This window comes from Callorhinus ursinus, unplaced genomic scaffold (assembly GCF_003265705.2).
Source record: "Callorhinus ursinus isolate GAN/ISIS: 27379988/994484 unplaced genomic scaffold, GSC_fseal_2.0 scaffold12, whole genome shotgun sequence".
NCBI classification, from domain to species: domain Eukaryota; kingdom Metazoa; phylum Chordata; class Mammalia; order Carnivora; family Otariidae; genus Callorhinus; species Callorhinus ursinus.
In genome coordinates, this window is record NW_027397074.1 from 1,645,405 (window position 1) to 1,666,743 (window position 21,339).

A 21,339-nucleotide genomic window follows, 5' to 3' on the forward strand; every position below is an offset into this window, starting at 1 on the left:
GTGCAAGGGGAATACTGCACATAGAATTCATGGCTTTTTTACCATGATTCTTTAGACTTTCAAAGTTAATTTTTTTTAAAAAAGGGATTGATAAGATGTTCGTTGAAAAAGGGAAAAAGAAAAATTCAAAAAGAAAAAAAAAGACAGTTAAAAAAAATTAACTTTGAAAGACTAAAGAATCATGGTAAAAAAGCCATGAATTCTATGTGCAGTATTCCCCTTGCACTGGAGTTCTGCCGTTCTCATTGATGGGTAAACTTGGTCTTGGCTGGCTGTTCGTGCTGATCTTCTGGGGCAGGGGCCTGTTGCTGTGGTTCCCAAATGTCTTTGCCGGAGGTGGAATTGCCCCGCCCTTGTCGGTCCGGGGTAAGTAATCTGTTCAGGTTTGCTCTCGGGAGCTTTTGTTCCCTGAAAGCTTTCTGTACAGCTTTGGAGGATGAGAGTGAAAATGGCGGCCTCCCAATCTCCGCCCGGAGGAGCTGAGAACTCGGGCCCTCGCTCCTCACTGCGCCCCCAGAGAAAAGCAGTCAATCATTCCCATCTCCAGGGTCTCCGGCTGCACTCCGTGCTCACCCGGCCTGTGACTGATTGTTTCTGTCTCTGGCACCACCTCGGTGTGGAGTCTCCAAACCCAGCAGATCCCTGCCGTGCGCTCCCGTGCCACTCCTCCTGGGGGAGGAAAGGGAGTCTCCCCAATCTACAGCTTGTTGGGTCCCTGCTGGAGGAGCAGTGGCCCGACCATGTCGCCAATCACTGTTTATGGCAATCCCGAGCTGAGAGCCCGCGCCTTGGCTCTGTCTCTGCAGCCAGCTTCCCCACTCTGATACCTGGGAGCTCTGCTGCACCCAGGCACCCCCGGTCTTTCTGTGACCCCAAGGGTCCTGAGACCACACTGTCCTGTGAGGGTTCCACCCCCCGCTTAGCCACTGGAGCGACGTCCCTCAGTGGGGCCTACTTCTAAAAGTTCCGATTTTGTGCTCCGCGGCTCTATCACTTGCCGGAAGCGGCCGACGGAGGCCCCCTTCCCCACCGTCTATCCTCCTGAATATCACCTCAGATTCACTTCTCTGCACGTCCTACCTTCCAGAAAGTGGCCGCTTTTCTGTTCAGAGCGTTGTTGTTATTCTTTTCTTCGATCTCCTGTTGAGTTTGTAGGTGTTCAGATTGGTTTGATCCCTATCCAGCTGAATTTCAGAGACCAGACGAAATCCAGGTCTCCTTCTCCTCTGCCATCTTGCTCCGCCCCAAAAACCACATTTTTAACGTGTAAGCTACAAATACTCTCCACCAAGTTTAAGAATTAGAATAGTATAAGCCTGTTGTATCACCTATCTCTACTAACTTTTCTAAATGTTGTTAATGTTTGTATGTGTCGCTAAATAATATATTCCTTAATTTTGCATGTATTAATATAAATCACCTCTTGCTGTGTGTATTCTTCTAAAACTTTGTTTTTCTTCCTTAATACTATTGATGTTGATATTAATGCCATTATTTTATCATTGTTTATTTTTACTCTAAAGTAGTATTCTGAATGAATGTTATATTTTATTCATTTCTTTTCCAGTCAGTGGTCATTTCAGTTGTTTTCATCTTTGTTTTTAACAGTGCTGTTGTGAACATTATACATGTCTTCTAATGTACATATATATGAACTTCTCTGTTTTATGTGCCTTGGAACTGTGTATTTTGGTCATAGAGAAGTTCATATGGAATCTTATTAAATTATCCCAAATTGATTTTCAAAGTGGTTTTTAGTCATTTACAATGTTTCTCTTTATATACCCATGCATATATATATGCATACATATATATACAAATCTGCATGCAGATGTACATATGTATGTATATATTTCTTACAGCTAACATGGTGATTAATATCTTCCTACCCAAATATATTCACTTTTTTCTTATTTTTAAAGATTACTTATTCCCATAAGCAGAATCATTTAGAGGATGAGAATTCTGTTATTTCCTTAAACTAGCTACCTTGTTTTAATTTTTCAAATTATTTTTATTTCCCATTTACTCTTTAATTTAGTTTTGTTAAGATTATATATGCATAATATACTCAAATAGTTCTACAAGATTTATTATTAAAAAAAAAAGAGCAATGCCTTTACCATTTACTTTGCCCGAGGTATTCATTTCAACATTTTGCTGATTCCCATGGTATTTACCTCTATATCTAAGTAACCTGCCCATGTTTCCACTTTTTAGTTTTTAACTTTTTTGGCTTTCTATAATGAAGCATGAAGATTTAACCTCTTTCATTTCTTCTGACTTTGAGCACCATCCCAAGCACCATCCCAACTTTACACATGAACTTTTCCCTCATCTCTTTTGTTCCAGATCAATAATTTAGTGCCAACATTTTTATGAAAAGGAAATGCAGAGCTGAATCATTTAACAAACTATAATTACTCTTCTTTTTGTTTGTTTTAAACAAAGGAGGATGCTGGTAGAGGAAGAGGCAGTGAGGATTCGGGAATCAATAAGAAAGATTTGTGTTGCAAAATAGAAAGAGAAATTGTTAGTTAATGGAAAGCCATAGATTCCGTGAGTGGGAGAGGAGCATGAGAATATTTATTCTGCTCGCCAGGTGTAGTACTGATTAGAACACTGAACGTCTATAAAAATGACAGGCATATATCTTACTAATAAATAGTTTTTATGCTCTTGAGGTATTGGTTTAGTCTAAAGATAAAGAAATGAAAAGAAATAGGTAGTCCCAGGAAATAATACAAGAACCAGTCACTGAGATCAAGTGACTGCCTGGGGCAAAGCATATAAAGTTTATTCTGAACTTTTAGTGTTTTAGACCAAGACAGTGGTAATAGGGGAAACCAGAATTTATTTTTTAGTACCTTAAATTTCAAAGACTTGTGTATATTTGACAAAAAATTGTTTATGATCATTTTATCCACTCTTGATACCTGTGTCAGATGTTTTGGTTGAATTCCTTTTTCTCTAATATTAGATTAAATTTTTCTCAGCATAATTAAACAAAGAGATGACCAATATCATTTCTTTTCCATCAAAATTAGTCACATTATTTTCTCGCATCTAAGGAGATGATATGTTAAATCCAAAGGGTCATGTTATTTTCTTCATACATATTTTTATACATGAAAAAATTCAACAGGTATTAGTAGTAAGTGACTGCGTACTCCACATTTATTAAGGTTTAATGGTTAAAGTGTGACTAATGCTGGCATATTTCAAAATTTGTCATTTTAGGCCATTTTTTAATATTTTAAAGATTTTCCTTTTTCTTTTTTATTAAACTCAAAATATGAGTTTTTTAATGCTGTCATTGTTTTAACCTTTCTTAATTCCCCGAACGATTAATTCTGATAAGATTTTTTCATTTTTATTCTTTCACTGAGCAAACTGGAATACTATAGGAGGAATCTATCTGTCTTTTGAATATAAAGTTTTCTTCTTTCTGAGGCTTGTGGGTTTGGCCTTGGATGATCTATTGAAAAGATGGAAGTCAGATCTGGATTTAAATTCTTTGCTGCCTACTAGCCAGCTGAATTTGTTAATAATTCAATAATATTTCTAGCAAGGTTGTTTAGAATATTACAAATAATGGAAGCATACATTAAAATAATGAAAAGACATTTTGTGTCCAGTTTAATGCCTTCCACATGTTATATGTTCAAAAATTATGGTTATTATTACTGGAATCATCATCTTTTTGTCCTTGGTTCCAGGTCCTAGATGTGTTTCACGAAGAGCAGATGTGAAAAGACTTGAAACACTGATAACGATTGTATGGGACGATTAAACAAGAGGGGAGAATTTAGTGTAATCTCTCCATTCTCCTGGCTGGGTGGGTGGGGGGGTTTGCTACTTTGTCTGCTGTTTTTCACCCCCCCCTTTCTATAATTAATCTCTTTTATTGAAATCCTGTAAGGAGAATAATAGGGCTCTTTCTCCCTCCCAACGAGTAGAATACTTTGTATTCCAAATCTAGTATGTATTTTGGTTGTTTTTTAAAGTGAGTAGCTGTATTTTTTTAAGTGAGTATACAGTGTGGATGAATGAGATGGAGCAATGGGAGAAGGAGTTGGTTAGATAATGTGATGGGGCTACTGTTTACCTTAAAAAGTTATTGGAATTAATCATTTATATTCCTTTCACCCCTACTAGATGGTAGACTTTGTGAAAAGATAAACAATATTTACTTTCTTTTTGTTCCCATAACACCTAGCATAATACATTTTATCTTTATCTTTCAGTGGTTGCACCTTTGTGCTTTGTTTTCCTTTTTTAGACTTTGCTACTTGGGGTGAGAAATGAAGTCTGGCTCATTTCTTTAGTGTTTGTGACTTATAAATGTTTGATACTCAATAAAAGGTTTGAATGAATGATTTGAATTGTCTCCAGAGTGACAGATCAGCATTCTTAAGAATAAAGCAACTTTTGGCTTTATCTCTGGAAATTTATAACTGTAAGGAACCTTAAAGTTGATATACTCTAGCTCTTCATTTTTCAAATAAAGCAACTGGTACCAAAGATGGCAAGACTTATATATTCAAAAACATATATGGCAGAAATAGAACCTAAGCAGATTCATAGTGTCTTTCCCCTCCTTTTTTTTTCTTAGTTGTGATACTTTTCCTCCTTAGGTTACAGAAAAAGAGAAACACATTGATAACCGGCTTGAAAAGAAAATAATGCTTATTTTCTATTGTATGCATGTCTGTAGTTTGATTCTATATTGTCTGTTAAGTGTTTTAAGGTAAACATAGCATTTCCTCATTGATGATTACCATGACTGGAGTCATATGTAGTTTTCAAAAAATTCTCTGAAAAATAAAATTTAAAATTAAAAAATCAGATAAACTTTTTGTATAATAATCCACTCCACATTTACATAATAGATTGGTGTATAAAGTACTTTGGCATTCATTAAATTATTTTGATTCTGATGATAGTCTTAAGAGTTATGTAGGGCATGACTTCTATGCTGTTGGCATTTTACATTTACATTTGCAGATGAAAAAATTGAGGCTCAGTGAGGCTTTATCTTGTGACTGTGATCACCTAGTGAGTAAATTATGAGGCAGAATCCTAAGCCCATATGATTTAAAGGTTTTTCAAAACTCTTTTCAATGTGGTAGTCCAAAGTCCCCTTAGTTATATACATTTAACAAAAATGCTCATGGTTCTACCCTATGACCCAGCAATTGCACTACTGGGTAAATACCCCAAAGATACAAACGTAGTGATCCAAAGGGTACGAGCCCCCAATGTTTATAGCAGCAATGTCCACAATAGCCAAACTATAGAAAGAGCCAAGATGTCCATCAATAGATGAATGGATAAAGATGTGGCATATATATACAATGGACTATTACGCAGCCATCAAAAAAGGAAATCTTGCGGGTGCCTGGGTGGCTCAGTCGGTTAAGCGACTGCCTTCGGCTCAGGTCATGATCCTGGAGTCCCGGGATCGAGTCCCGCATCGGGCTCCCTGCTCAGCAGGGAGTCTGCCTCTCCCTCTGACCTTCTTCCCTCTCATGCTCTCTCTCTACCATTCTCTCTCTCTCTCTCAATAAATAAATAAAAATCTTAAAAAAAAAAAAAAGGAAATCTTGCCATTTGAAATAACGTGGATGGAACTAGAGGGTATTATGCTAAGCGAAATAAGTCAATCAGAGAAAGACAAGTATCATATGATGTCACTGATATGAGGAACTCTTAAGCCCAGGAAACAAACTGAGGGCTGCTGGAGTGGTCGGGGGTGAGGGATGGGGTGGCTGGGTGATGGACATTGGGGAGGGTATGTGCTATGGTGAATGCTGTGAATTGTGTAAGACTGATGAATCACAGACCTGTACCTCTGAAACAAATAATACATTATATGTTTAAAAAAAAAAAGGTAGGAAGGGAAAAATGGAGGGGGGATATTGGAGGGGGAGACAAACCATGAGAGACGATGGACTCTGAGAAACAAACTGATGGTTCTAGAGGGGAGGGGGTAGGTGGATGCGTTAGCCTGGTGATGGGTATTAAGGAGGGCACGTAGTGAATGGAGCGCTGGGTGTTATACGAAAACAATGAATCATGGAAAACTACATCAAAAACTAATGATGTAATGTATGGTGACTAACATAACATAATAAAATAAAATTTAAAAAAATGCTCATGGTTGAGGTGCCATTAGCAATAACCACTGTTCAGCTGCCCTTCTGTTTCATTTCCCTTTTTTTTTAATCAGACAAAAAAAATCACATTTATTTCAATAGTCCAAAGTGCAAATACAGCAAGTCAGTTCACGTTTCAAGATACAGTTTTAAGTATAATGAAAACTTGAAATACAAAAAGGGTAAATAGAAATAAAGCTCAATTTTTAAAAAAATTCAAGTAACCCAAAAACCTTTAGACTAAAATATTCCACTTACAACAATTCAGAAATGCCTTAATTTATAGATACTAGTACAGTGCAATCCCAAAAGACTTCTCAAAGAAAGAGAATCACCCCAAACCGGTCAGTTCAGGACAAGAGTGAAGTTCTTGGTACTGGCTATTCCTGATTCGGCAGCGTCACTCACTGTCAACTGATATGGTTCAACCCATGATACTTTGATGTTTAAGCAAATTCTAAAAAATGTTTAAAGTTCAATATGAGGCCAACACCCTACTAAGAGTTTCTGCAATGGCCACTATATATTTAAAAGATTTTCAAGACCAATTTCAACTTCAGGCCTATGGTATTACTAGGGGAAAGACAAATTAATACTTTTTCCATTACTTAAAACCTTTCTGTAAGGTTAGCAACATGGCCTTTACAACTTCCTCATGAAAATCGTACTTAAATATATACTTATTTCTACACATACAGAACTTTTATGTAAAGTAGAAAAAGTTCCCACTAGGAAGATAATTAAAGATTGTTAATGTTCTTTGTATCACTTAGCAGCCAAGACACGTTTATTTCTGCTCCTCAGAAGCAATGTTAGCTACTTGCTTCAATTCAGGAAAGTGTGTATGTTCAGGAAGGTTTAGATATTTATTCAGTCTTTTTCTCAATCTTCTTCATCTTTTCATTGTAGGCAATAAATTGAGAGTCTGTTCCAAAAATTCTATCCCACCATGTAAATGTTGAAGCATAGTTTCCGATGAAGTTCATGTGGTGGAAGTCATGATGCCGAGAACCAGCATAGAAAGGGATCAGATTTAAAGAATTGAGAGGAATGTCATAACCACTATGGACATCAGTAGTTTCTATCAAACGAATAGTCACCCATGCCCAAAGGAGAATGACATGATCACATAAAAGCATGATTCCAATGAAAAATCCAGTTCCAAGAATCAGAGTTTCCAAGGGATGTGCATATTCAGCTTCCATTCCAAATGGAGCCTGAAACTCATGATGAACTTTATGAATATATTTATATATTCTTTTGTGATGTAAGAGCCTATGCAGGAAATAGTGCCAGGTATCCTCAATCACTGCACAGCTGAAGCATCTTGCCAAAAGCAGATACCATCTTGGCATTCTTTCCCAATCATAAGGTATATTAAAATACTCTGTAAAATAATAAGTTCCACAGATCAAAGGAAGCTGGATACAAAAGTGATTAAAGAGAAGTACTTTAAAACATTTCCATTGGTTTTCCCATGTTTCTGGTTTATCCTTTTGAATTTTGTACTTTTTCATGTAAGGTATAAATTGAAACAAAAATCCAGGTAAACAGAACAAGAAATAAAGGACCTCATGAACTATCAAGGATCCCCATGTTGCAATCTGGAACTTTGTATAATTATTCAACATATAGTTCCAAGCATTTTTAAATGTTTCTTGTAGAGGGTTTTCAGGTAAAAGTGAGTCTACATACTCCACAGCCAAGGATGCTGAACTAAAGATGCCGATACTTTCATTTGTTGCCATTTCTCAAATCTCTGCTGAAAGCCTTAGAATTCAGACTCTCTTCCAGCTCCCTCACCTGGACGACCGCACGGGAACTCTGTTTCATTTCCTTTTGTCATCTTGTGTAGCACTAACTATATATATGGTGTTCAATCAGTAGATATTGGAGTGGATAGGTAACTAAGTGGTTAGTTAGCATTGAAGTAGTAGGCTGTGACTCTGCTTATGTAAAAAATGATAATATGTAAGTGCTCGGAATATATTTTAATAAGACTTAAATCACTTCCAATTAAGAGAATATAGTGAAAAACAGATTTGATACTCTGTTGAGTAATTGGAAAACAAAGTAATCTTATATCTAAAGCAGTTGTGATTTTTAGAAATAATTTATCTTTTAAAATAGAAAACAGTTTTAGAACTGTGAATAAGCTGTTTACTCTTGAAATCTTGACCTTTAGTTTTAACATTTTAGTTACCTTAGCTATGTCTAAGATAAGTCAAAAAATAAAAACATAAAAAATAACTTTCTCAAATTCTAAGTATGTACAGTTACTGTTAACATCTTTGTAAGAGATCTTTTCATGCTTCTTGCTCTGTATCATTCTATAAATAGAATATGTTAGTTTTATAAGTAGTTAATTCCTCTTTTAAATTTTTTTATTCAATGTTATGAAAATCCTTCAATGTAAGTTGATATTAGGTCTGCATAATCCTATAAACTGACAGCATGCTAAATTATTTTCATGATTTATTATTCAAATGGTGGACATTTGTTTCAAATATTTTGTTACTATAGAATAACTTTTAGAACTTTCTTGCAGCATGAGAAATTTCTAAGATTTCTAAGATCAGGATATTTCTTTATATTAAAATAAATTTGACACTATTTTTTATGTAATGTGTTGACATTACTTGGAATTTACTATAATTATAATTTCTATTCTTGCTTTATCAACTCAATCTTATTTAGAATTTTTGCTCCAGAGTAAAGTTATTTATTAAATAGAAAATGTTTATATTTTTTAAAATACAGATTTTGAAAGGGAATAGTGTTCAACAGCAAATCTATAGCATTTTGAAGAATCAGACATGGTATTTCAGTACCTTGATATTTATTCAACAGTAAAATACTTAAATGTGTGTGTTTTTTGTTTTTTGTTTTTTTTTGATAGATTATCTTTCTCAAGGAATAGATCTTTCTGGAATAGAAGTAATAGAAAATGATCTACTTTTCATTGCAAGAGCTCGACTTGAAGTGGAAAATCAAGCTAAGCGCCTACTGGAACAGGGTGTAGAGACGCAGGTAATAAAAGTAATAGCACTCTATTAATGTGACAAATATGTTATAATACAGATGAAGATTTGACTTTGAGGTTAGAAAACGAATATATGCCCTCATCACTGAGGAACTGTGTCTACAGTTTGAATTGGAGGATAGGATATAAAAGTAAGTACAGGGAAAATTTATTGAATATATGTTTATTTAATTTTAAAAATAGATTCCAAGATTCTAGTATGTAATGTATATGAGATACAGTTTATGTAATGTGTCTCTGTATATAGTTAATACCTGTTGAGTATGTTTATTTTGTCTGAGGCACTGTTGCTTATTTAAGCCTTTCAACAACCCAGTAAGGTCAGTATTATTGTTATTTCCATTTTACAAATGAGGAAACTGAGAACTTAACTACTTTGTTGAAGATCACAGCTATTTCATGGTATAGTTTGGATCCAGACATTAAGCACTCTAACCCCAGAACCTTGCACCATTAATGATCACTGTGCCTTTATCTATCTATCTATTTTAATTTTTATTTATTGAGAGAGAGAGAGCATAAGCGGGAGAGAGGGGAAGAGGAAGAAGGAGAAGCAGGCTCCCCGCTGAGCAGGGAGCCAGATGTGGGGCTCCATCCCAGGACCCTGAGATCATGATCTGAGCCGAAGGCAGATGCTTAACCAATTGAACCACCCAGGTCCCCTCTCTGTGCCATAATTTTAAAAAATTATTTTGACTTGAGTTTTCTCTTTAAAGTGTCAGTTTCCTGATGCTTAATGTTCAGTAGTGGAAGAAATCCAAAGTTACTGATGTAGTTGAATCAACAAATTAGATGTAATCTGTTGTTCTACATTTCTCTTGCATGCAGATATTTTCTCCATTTGTATTGGACCCAAATACAGTTATTAGTGTCTATTTTTTATTTGGATCTTCTAAACCAGAGATTGTATTTTGTGCATTTGTATTGGACAAAAATAATTTTACAAATATTTAATTCTTTAAATAGTCTCTAAATCAGGAAGGTACTTATTTGACTTCTGATTCTTAATTGTTAAAATTTAAAAAGCATAACTGAGGGTCACTTACTGTTTAAAATAAGCTTTTGAAATTATTATATACATAATGAAAAGTGAAAACTGATACATACATACAGAATGAAACACCACATACACACACACATATAGAGCAAGATACTACAATGTGAGCACATCGGTGAAATCAAGACCCAGGTGAAGAAATGGGAAACCCCCAACACTCCTGGATTCCCTTCACTTCTCTCACAGTCACCACTGTCCTTTGCTGAAGGTAACTAGTATCCCCACTTACAATACTGGAGATGAGTTTTACCTGCTGCTGATTGTTCTAACTTTAGGTCTCACTATGAAGATAAACTACTTATACTGTTAAAAATAAGATACTTGCATTGGGGAGGGTTTATGCTCGGTGAGCGCTGTGAATTGTGCAAGACTGTTGAATCACAGACCTGTACCTCTGAAACAAATAATATATGTTAAAAAAAAAAAAGATAGTAGGAAGAGAAAAATGAAGGGGGAGAAATTGGAGGGAAAGACGAGCCATGAGAGACTATGGACTCTGAGAAACAAACTGAGGGTTCTAGAGGGGAGGGGTGTAGGGGGATGGGTTAGCCTGGTGATGGGTATTAAAGAGGGCATGTATTGAATGAAGCACTGGGTATTACACGCAAACAATGAATCATGGAACACTACATCAAAAACTAATGATGTAATGTATCGTGATTAACATAACATAATAAAATTTTAAAAAATAAAGCTAAAAAATTAAAAATAAAAATATTAGTGCACCATGCTCAAAAAAAAAATGAGGATACTTGCATACATCAAATTAGGGAAGATACCTTCTCAAAGAAATATTCAAGGAATTCCAATTCAACTTTGAATTAAGATAAATATATCTAGAGAAAATTAATATCAACCTAGCTCATTTAGTTGTGAGAGAGGTAGCAATTAATATTTCAGAAAGGGAAGGATCCCAAGCCTTTTGTATTCATATAATGTCCATATTATCACTACCTCAGAGATTGCAAACTTTATTATGCATATTTACTATTTAAAATTTTTCCTGTGAAGTATGTATTTTTGTGTATATGTGTGTGTGTGTGTGTGTGTGTGTATATATATATATATATACATACACATTTATGCTTATATCCTTAACTTATGCAACCCTTAGTGTTTTATTATATTTCAGAGTCATGGGAATTAAACAAAAAATGGCAGAAAATTAACTAAAATATCATTTTTCAATAGGGATGGGTGATTTTAACATGCTGCAAAGGAATGGTTACTTTTTTTTTTTTATGTTCTGTAAATCACCATACATTACATCATTAGTTTTTGATTTGTGTTCCATGATTCATTGTTGGCATATAACACCCAGTGCTCCATGCAGTACATGCCCTCTTTAATACCCATCACCGGGCTAACCCATCCTCCCACCCACCTCCCCTCTAGAACCCTCAGTTTGTTTTTCAGAGTCCATCGTCTCTCATGGTTCGTCTCCCCCTCCGATTTCCCCCGCCTCATTCTTCCCCTCCTGCTATCTTCTTCTTCCTTTTTATTTTTTTTAACATATAATGTATTATTTGCTTCAGAGGTACATATCTGTGATTCAACAGCCTTGCAAAATTCACAGTGCTCACCATAGCACATATCCTCCCCAATGTCTATCACCCAGCCACCCCATCCCTCCCACCCCCCACCACTCCAGCAGCCCTCAGTTTGTTTCCTGAGATTAAGAATTCCTCATATCAGTGAGGTCATATGATACATGTCTTTCTCTGATTGACTTATTTTGCTCAGCATAATACCCCCCAGTTCCATCCATGTTGTTGCAAACGGCAAGATCTCATTCCTTTTGATGGCTGCATCATATTCCATTGTGTATATATACCACATCTTCTTTATCCATTCATCTGTCGATGGACATCTTGGCTCTTTCCACAGTTTGGCTATTGTGGACATTGCTGCTATAAACATCGGGGTGCACGTACCCCTTTGGGTCCCTACATTTGTATCTTTGGGGTAAACACCCAGTAGTGCAATTGCTGGATTGTATGGTAGCTCTATTTTCAACTTGTTGAGGAACCTCCATACTGTTTTCCAGAGTGGCTGCACCAGCTTGCATTCCCACTAACAGTGTAGGAGGGTTCCTCTTTCTCCACATCCCCGCCAACATCTGTCGTTTCCTGACTTGTTAATTTTAGCCATTCTGACTGGTGTGAGGTGATATCTCATTGAGGTTTTGATGTGGATTTCCCTGATGCCAAGCAATGTTGAGCACTTTTTCATGTGTCTGTTGGCCGTTTGGATGTCTTCCGTGGAAAAATGTCTGTTCATGCCTTCTGCCCATTCCTTGATTGGATCATTTGTTCTTTGGGTGTTGAGTTTGATAAGTTCTTTATAGATTTTGGATACTAGCCCTTTATCTGATGTGTCATTTGCAAATATCTTCTCCCATTCTGTCGGTTGTCTTTTGGTTTTGTAGACTGTTTCTTTTGCTGTGCAAAAGCTTTTATCTTGATGCGGTCCCAATAGTTCATTTTTGCCCTTGCTTCCCTCGCCTTTGGCGATGTTTCTAGAAAGACATTGCTGCATCTGAGGTTAAAGAGGTTGCTGCCTGTGTTCTCCTTTAGGTTGTTGATAGACTCCTGTCTCATGTTTAGGTCTTTCAACCATTTGGAGTCTATTTTTGTGTGTGGTATAAGGAAATGGTCCAGTTCATTGTTCTGCATGTAACTGTCCAATTTTCCCAACACCATTTGTTGAAGAGACTGTCTTTTTTCCATTGGACATTCTTTCCTGCTTTGTCGAAGATGAGTTGACCATAGAGTTGAGGGTCCATTTCTGGGCTCTCTATTCTGTTCCATTGATCTACGTGTCTGTTTTTGTGCCAGTATCATACTGTCTTGATGATGACAGCTTTGTAATAGAGCTGGAAGTCCGGAATTGTGATGCCGCCAGCTTTACTTTTCTTTTTCAAAATTCTTCTGGCTATTCGAGGTTCCATACAAATTTTAGGATTATGTGTTCCATTTCTTTGAAAAAAGTGGATGGTATTTTGATGGGGATTGCATTGAATGTGTAAATTGCTCTAGGTAGCATTTTTTTTTTTAAAGATTTTATTTATTTATTTGAGAGAGAGAGAATGAGAGACAGAGAGCACGAGAGGGAAGAGGGTCAGAGGGAGAAGCAGACTCCCCGTCGAGCAGGGAGCCTGATGTGGGACCCGATCCCGGGACTCCAGGATCATGACCTGAGCCGAAGGCAGTCGCTTAACCAACTGAGCCACCCAGGCGCCCGCTCTGGGTAGCTTTGACATCTTCGCGATATTTGTTGTTCTAATCCATGAGCATGGAATGTTTTTCCATTTCTTTGTGTCCTCCTCAATTTCTTTCATGAGTATTTTATAGTTTCCTGAGTACGGATCCTTTGCCTCTTTGGTTAGATTTATTCCTAGGTGTCTTACGGTTTTGGGTGCAATTGTAAATGGGATCGACTCCTTGATTTGTCTCTCTTCTGTCTTGTTGTTGGTGTATAGGAATACCACTGATTTCTGTGCATTGATTTTATATCCTGCCACTTGACTGGATTCCTGTATGAGTTCTAGCAGTTTTGGGGTGGAGTCTTTTGGGTTTTCCACATAAAGTATCATATCATCTGCAAACAGTGAGAGTTTGACTTCTTCTTTGCCGAGTAGGATGCGTTTGATTTCTTTTTGTTGTCTGATTGCCATGACTAGGACTTCTACTACTATGTTGAATAGCAGTGGTAATAGTGGACATCCCTGCCGTATTCCTGACCTCAGGGGGAAATCTCTCAGTTTTTCCCCATTGAGAATGATATTCGCTCGTAGGTTTTTCATAGATGATTTTTTTGATGTTGAGGTATGTACCCTCTGTCCCTTACCCTGAAGAGTTTTGATCCAGAAAGGATGCTGTTCTTTGTCAAATGTTTTTTCTGCATCTATTGAGAGGATCATATAGTTCTTGTTCTTTCTTTTATTAATGTATTGTATCACATTGATTTGCAGATATTAAACCAACCTTGCAGCCCAGGGATATATCCCAGTTGGTCGCAGTGAAGAATCCTTTTAATGAAGAATCAGTCTTATTCATTCTTTCAAAGAACCAGCTCCTAGTTTCGTTGATCTGTCCTACTGTTCTTTTGGTTTGTATTTCATTGATTTCTGCTCTGATCTTTATGATTTCTCTTCTCCTGCTGGGTTTAGGCTTTATTTGCTGTTCTCTCTCCAGGTCCTTTAAGTGTAGGGTTAGGTTGTGTATTTGAGACCTTTCTTGTTTCTTGAGAAAGACTTGTATTGCTGTATACTTTCCTCTTAGGACCGCTTTTGCTGTATCCCAAAGATTTTGAACAGTTGTGTTTTCATTTTCATTGGTTTCCATGAATTTTTTTAATTCTTCTTTAATTTCCTGGTTGACCAATTCATTCTTTAGTAGGATGCTCTTTAGCCTCCATGTATTTGAGTTCTTTCCGACTTTCCTGTTGGGATTGAGTTCTAGTTTCAAAGCATTGTGGTCTGAAAATATGCAGGGAATGATCCCAATCTTTTAGTACCAGTTGAGACCTGATTTGTGACCCAGGATGTGATCTATTCTGGAGAATGTTCCATGGGCACTAGAGAAGAATATGTATTCTGTTGCTTTGGGGTGGAATGTTCTGAATATGTCTGTGAAGTCCATCTGGTCCAGTGTGTCATTTAAAGACTTTATTTTCTTGTTGAACCTTTGCTTTGATGACCTGTCCATTTCCATGAGAGCATTGTTAAAGTCCCCTACTATTATTGTACTATTGTCCATGTATTTCTTTGATTTTGTTATTAATTGGCTTATATAATTGGGTGCTCCCATGTTAGGCTCATAGATATTTACAATTGTTAGATCTTGTTGGATAGACCCTTTAAGTTTGATGTAGTATCCTTCCTCATCTCTTACAGTCTTTGATTTAAAATTTAATTTGTCTGATATAAGGATTGCTACCCCAGCTTTCTTTTGATGTCCATTAGCGTGGTAAAAGGTTTTCCACCCCCTCACTTTAAATCTGGATGTGTCTTTGGGTCTAAAACGAATCTCTTGCAGACAGCATATCAGTGGGTCTTGTTTTTTTTCCAATCTGATACCCTGTGTCTTTTGATGGGGGCATTTAGCCCATTTACATTCAACATAAGTATTGAAAGATATGAATTTTGTGCCATTGTATTGCCTGTAAGGTGACTGTTACTGTATATTGTCTCTGTTCCTTTCTGGTCTGTATTACTTTTAGGTTCTTTCTTTGCTTAGAGGACCTCTTTCAATATTTCTCTCTCCGTGCTCACCCGTCCTGTGACGAAGCATTTTTATCTCTGGCACCCGACCCCGGTGTGGAGTCTTCAAACCCAGCAGATCCCTGCGGTTCGCTCCCGCACCCTCCTCCAGGGGGAGGAAGGGGAGTCTCCCCAGATTTGCCACTTGTTGGGTCCCTGCTGGACAGTGGCTCGACTGCCGCGGATCATGGTTAATGGCAACCCCGAACTGAGAGCCCGTGCTTTGGCTCCATCTCTGCAGCCAGCTTCCCTGCTCCAATACCTGGGGGTTCTGCTGCACTCAGGCACCCCTGGTCTTTCTGTGACCCCGAGGGTCCTGAGACCGCACTGTCTCGTGAGGGTTCCACCCCCCGCTTAGCCACTGGAGCGACGTCCCTCAGCAGAGCTGACTTCGAAAAGTTCTGATTTTGTGCTCCGTGGCTCTATCACTTGCCAGAGCAGCTGACAGAGACCCCCTCCCCCGCCGTCTATCCTCCAGAATATCGCCTCGGATTCACTTCTCCGCACGTCCTACCTTCCAGAAAGTGGTCGCTTTTCTGTTCAGAGCGTTGTTGCTATTCTTTTCTTCGATCTCCTTTTGAGTTCATAGGTGTTCAGAATGGTTTGATCCCTCTCCAGCTGAGTTCCTGGGACCAGACAAAATCCAGGTCTCCTACTTCTTTGCCATCTTGCTCCGCCCCCCAGGAATGGTTACTTCTAAAGGCTTATATTTTACTGTGTTCTTATATGTCTAAAGTGGGAAAATATTTTCTAGGATAATTTTTTCAAACTAGATTTTAGATACGTTATTTTTTGGGGTACCTTTTAACAGTTGTCAAATTTGACTTTGTTTCAGTTTTTAATTCATATTAAAATTCAAGTAGAATTGATAAACTTGTAGGAAATTAATATCCTTAAAAATTAATAGTGTTATAAATTTGGATTGTATAAAGTTTATCAAAAGATAAAGTAGATAACTCATTATTTAGGTAATGGCCTATGTCTAATCAGTGAGGTTAAGTTAGATAAAGAAGAGAAAAATATAAAAATATTGCATTGCCTACATGGGTAGATGCATGGATCTGAGAACAGGAACCAGGAAGCTAGCTTTAATTTTGTATGTCTCAGTGTGGTTTGAAGGAGGGTAGATTCTGTTTAGTAGATATGAATATTATCTCTCTGTTAGGCTATATGGCTTATATTAGCATAGTTTGTCGTTAATTAGTCAACATTATCCAATTAATTTGTCTCGTTTAGATTCCATAAGTATAAAGTTACCAACCTGAGTATAATTGGGCTTCCTACATAATTTTCCTAAAGGGACAAAATGTACCAATCTGCCAGTTCTGATTCATTTTACAATTTCTGCAATATTTCTCATGTATAAATTAATATTCGTATTTCTCACATCATTTATTTCTGAATTTAGTCATGTGTTTCTATCTCAGACCTGAGTCCTCTGGGTTATTTTCATGATGTCAGCCTTCTGGCTTTGCAGAACTAAGCAGATTAAACCCTTATCGATAATGATGCTACTGAAATAATGCTTCTTGGGAAAGTGTCTTAGTGGAAGGGGTTGGTTTTGGAGCCTCCCGCCTTAGAAAGAAACAAGACAGAGGTATCATCCAGCTGTGTCAGCAGGCAGTTCAGGAATTTAAAAAGAAACTAACCTTTATTGAATGCATGTTCTTTGCCAGGATTTGTGGTTAGTCACTTTACATTTGTTATCTCAGTCTTAGGAACAAATATGCAAGGAAGATATAATTATCCACTTTTTGTAGTTAAGGAAACAAAGCCCTGGAAAGGTTAAGAAATTAGCTGAAGATTACACAGCTAGCAAGTGGTAGAATCATGGTCCGGGAATGCCTGCTTTCCATCTTTCTTAAATAAGACCAAGCAGTTTATTCTAATTTTGTTAAATAATTATATTTTAAATTATTTGACAATCTGCAAAGCCATTTATGTTGAAAAAGGAATTTTTCTAGCATAAAAATTTCTTTGGGAAGTCTCCATGTGATGACTAATCTAAACCAGTTCTTCAGTATTCCTCAGAATTTTTATGTTTCTCTGGCCAAGTTTTTTTTTCCTATTCTCTGAAGTTAGTATTTCAGACTTTGTCTACTTTCCATCACCCTTCCCCACCTTGCTGCACAGTCCAGTTCACCCTGAGCAGATGCCCTTAATTTGTACTTCGTACAGGCACCTCTCACACCCTCTATGCTCGGCGTCCCATTGTCTTAGGAACCTTATCTTGTTGTATTTCCAGGTCTCCTTTCTGTTTTTTTCCTCTCTCGTGCTCTTTTCTTTCTCATCAGCATTTAAACATGTATATTTGATGCCAGTTTCCCCTCTGTTCTCTGCTGTTCAGGCCCACAGGCTTGCTTTTAGTTTTTCACTTGCCTGCTTTCCTTCCTTCTTCAGGGCTTTCTTGTTCCTTTTAGGCCTGGAATACTCCTTCCACTTCCCATTAAAACAGATGCTGCAGCATGTATCTATTTTATTCTCAAATCATACTTTCCCATTTATCAGACATTATTGAAATAGTTAAACATATTACATTTATTGGAAATATACACTAAAAGAATGACAGCATTTTAATTTGAAGTACTTTTGCATTCATGAAACATTGCACACTAAATAGTTTATAGGCTCATAACATGAGCAGAGATTTTCAATAAATAAGGAACTTTTGAAAAATTATGTCATCACTTTAATAATCAACTTCTGACATTAATTTGGCTTCTCAAAAATATTAGTGATTTTTTTTGAGCGTGTAGCTGATGGCCATCATTTTCGGTGTCAGTTAATTGTAAAACTTAACTTCATTAAAAGAAAGTGTATTTTCTTTTCTTGGCATTTTTTTTCCCAAAACCAAAATTTTAGTAAATATAAATAATTTCTCTTGGATCATTACTGTTTTTTTCTAGTTAATTGCTTAAATGTGCTATTTTCATTTGTAGGTTTTAAATAGCTTTTAGTATCACAAAATCTCTACTATAGTGTTTCAAAATTTCTCTTTTTGAAGACAAGCTAAATGACTACTTAGATATTGAGGAACTCTTTTTTCTTCCTACTAAAAAGTATGGAAATAAACTAACCTCACAAAGGCTGTATTATTTCTCTATGGGAAAGATTCATAGAGGTGTCACTACCATTTTCTTTACTAAGAGTTTGGAAGGATTGATGACTTGGGGGAGTGCATCTTCTGGTGAAGTATACCATATCACCACATTAGAGAAAACATTCTTCAGTTCACTTGGCCATCACAGACATGGGGCTAGATATGGCTTCCGTCAGCAGCTCTTCCTTGACTCCAATTTCTCTCTCTCTCTTTTGTACTGATCCTCAGAATCTTTCACTGACAGAAGCCAGACAAAGAGAGAACCTTATGATATTTTCAGGATTGCAACAGATTCATTACCTCGAGCTCTAACTAGCTTTCAAAAATAGGTGACAGAGATTTTGATCTGGATGAGTTCCTGCATCACCATAGCTACCAGGCCTCCACAGTGAAATGATGACATTTTAATTAGAAAGACGGCTTTAACTTGTGAATTATAAGCTTTCCCAGTAAACAAGTGCAGGACTTTCTGGAGGTTCCAGGATGGGGGAAGATCATGTACTCACTTGTCTTTAAAAGAGGGTCTATGTGATCTGTTCTTTCAGAGCTCAGTACTCAGCAACAATCTCCCTTGTGGTAATTGTTGCCAGTGCTGGGAAGTAAATATCCATGGACCTGTCTTTTCCCTAAGGCAGAAAACCTCCTTGGTCAAGCAAGCTCAGGGTTTGGTGCTTACAGCTTGACAGCTAAGAGTACTATGACAACATGATCTAGACAGAGTCTAAGAGATGACATGGTAGAATTGTAGTTCAATAGATAAATGTCTATGTAGCATGCAGTAAATGATTATGATATTATGAACCCTTTTTACCTTTGTAGTTAAAAATTCTCAATTGCTTCTAGCATAGAGAGGGTACCAACTTAAATGCGTTGTGTTCAAGATCTCTGGAAGTTAAGCATTTCCTAAGCTTCAAAAACACTTCCTAGCAAAGTTGAACAATGAAAAAATGGTTCCTTTTGTAGCTAATTGTGGTAGCATGCAACACTTCTTTTGTGACCTCTTTCTTCTCTACTGGCCCAACAAACACCAATAGTAGACTCCTTGTCAGTTGATTTGTCAAGCTGGATACCTGCTTTAAAAGGTCTAGTTTTTCTGTCTTTAGCTGCTACAAGTTTTCCTGGCTGGTCTCATGAATTCTAGAACAGATCTCATCATTTGAATCTATATAAACTCCTTTTGTATGTTTGGTCCCAAGGTGCTTTTTGGTTTTTGGGTTTTTGCCATTTACTAAGCATAGAGTTTCAATAATTTTTCAACTCTTGTTTTAAGTATTCTTCTTTTAATTTATTTTTTAAACTGAAGTAAATTGACATACAATATCCTGTTTCATGTATACATCATAGTGATTAGATATTTTTAAAAATTATGAAATGATCACTGTAAGTCTAGTTAATGTCACCATACAAAGTTATTACAGTGTTACTGTATTTCCTGTGGTGTACATTATAACCCCATGACTTAATTATTTTATAACTGCAAGTAAGTACTTCTTAATCTCCTTCACCTATTTTGCCTGCCCCCTCAGTCCCTCCCTCATCTGGTGACAAGCGGTTTGTTTCCTGCATCTGTGAGTCTATTTTGTTTTGTTTTGTTTTTTATTATGTTAACATTACATCATTACATTACATTACATTACATCATTAGTTTTTGATGTAGTGTTCCAGGATTCATTGTTTCCGTATAACACCCAGTGCTCCATGCAGAATGCGCCCTCTTTAATACCCATCACCAGGCTAACCCATTCCCCCACCCCCCTCCCCTCTAGAACCCTCAGTTTGTTTCTCAGAGTCCATAGTCTCTTGTGGTTCGTCTCCCCCTCCAATTTCCCCCCTTCATTTCTCCCTTCCTACTATCTTCTTTTTTTTAACATATAATGTATTATTTGTTTTTTTTAGGTTCCACATAGAAGTGAAATCATATGGTATTTGTTTTTCTGTGTCTGACATTTCACAAAACTTAATACCTTCAAGGTCCATTCATGTAGTTGTAAATGGCAAGCTTTCATTTGTTTAGCTTTTTTTAATTTTAATTTTATTTTTTAGGTAAGCTCTGTGCCCAACATGCGGCTTGAACTCATGACCCCAAGATCAAGAGTTGAATGCTCTGCTGACTGAGCCAGCCAAGCACCCCAAGATTTCATTTTTTAATGGCTATTCCATAGTATACATACAGCACACCCTCTTTATCTTTTCATCTATCAGTGGACAGTTAGGTTGCTTCCATGTCTTGGCTATTGTAAGTAATTCTGCAGTAAACATAGGGGTGCATATACCTTTTTGAATTAGTGTTCTCATTTACTTTGGGTAAATATCCAGTAGTGGAATTGCTGGATCATATGATAGTTCTATTTTTAACTGTTTGAGTTTTCCCGAAACATTTTTCTTGACACAAAATAAACAACTTCAGGAGGGGTAGGTGATATGGATGAAGGGAAATAAAGGTACAAACTTCCAAGTATAAAATAAATGTCTTGGGGATGTAATATACAACATGGTGACTATAGTTATTAACACTGTACTGCTGAGAGAGTAGACCTTAAAAGTGCTTATCACAGGGAAAAAAATTCTGTAACTATGGTGACGATGTTAACTAGACATTATGGTGATCATTTTGCAATATACACAAATATCAAATCATGTTGTACACCTGGAACTAATAATAATGTTACATGTCAATTATACTTCAATTTAAAAAGAAACAATTTGAAAGGATGATTA

The 21,339-nt window shown here is 36.8% G+C and overlaps 1 protein-coding gene and 1 pseudogene across 1 annotated transcript in view; one reads left to right on the top strand and one right to left on the bottom strand.

Moving 5' to 3' along the window:
- Window positions 1-21,339, top strand: part of COG5 (component of oligomeric golgi complex 5) — a 334,035-nt gene that overhangs the window by 152,008 nt on the left and 160,688 nt on the right. Inside the window, exon 7 of the mRNA XM_025872663.2 lies at window positions 9,058-9,188. Coding sequence (XP_025728448.2) covers window positions 9,058-9,188 — 131 coding nt within the window. The remainder of the gene's footprint in view (window positions 1-9,057; window positions 9,189-21,339) is intronic.
- LOC112824762 (methylsterol monooxygenase 1 pseudogene) lies at window positions 6,212-7,957 on the bottom strand (annotated as a pseudogene).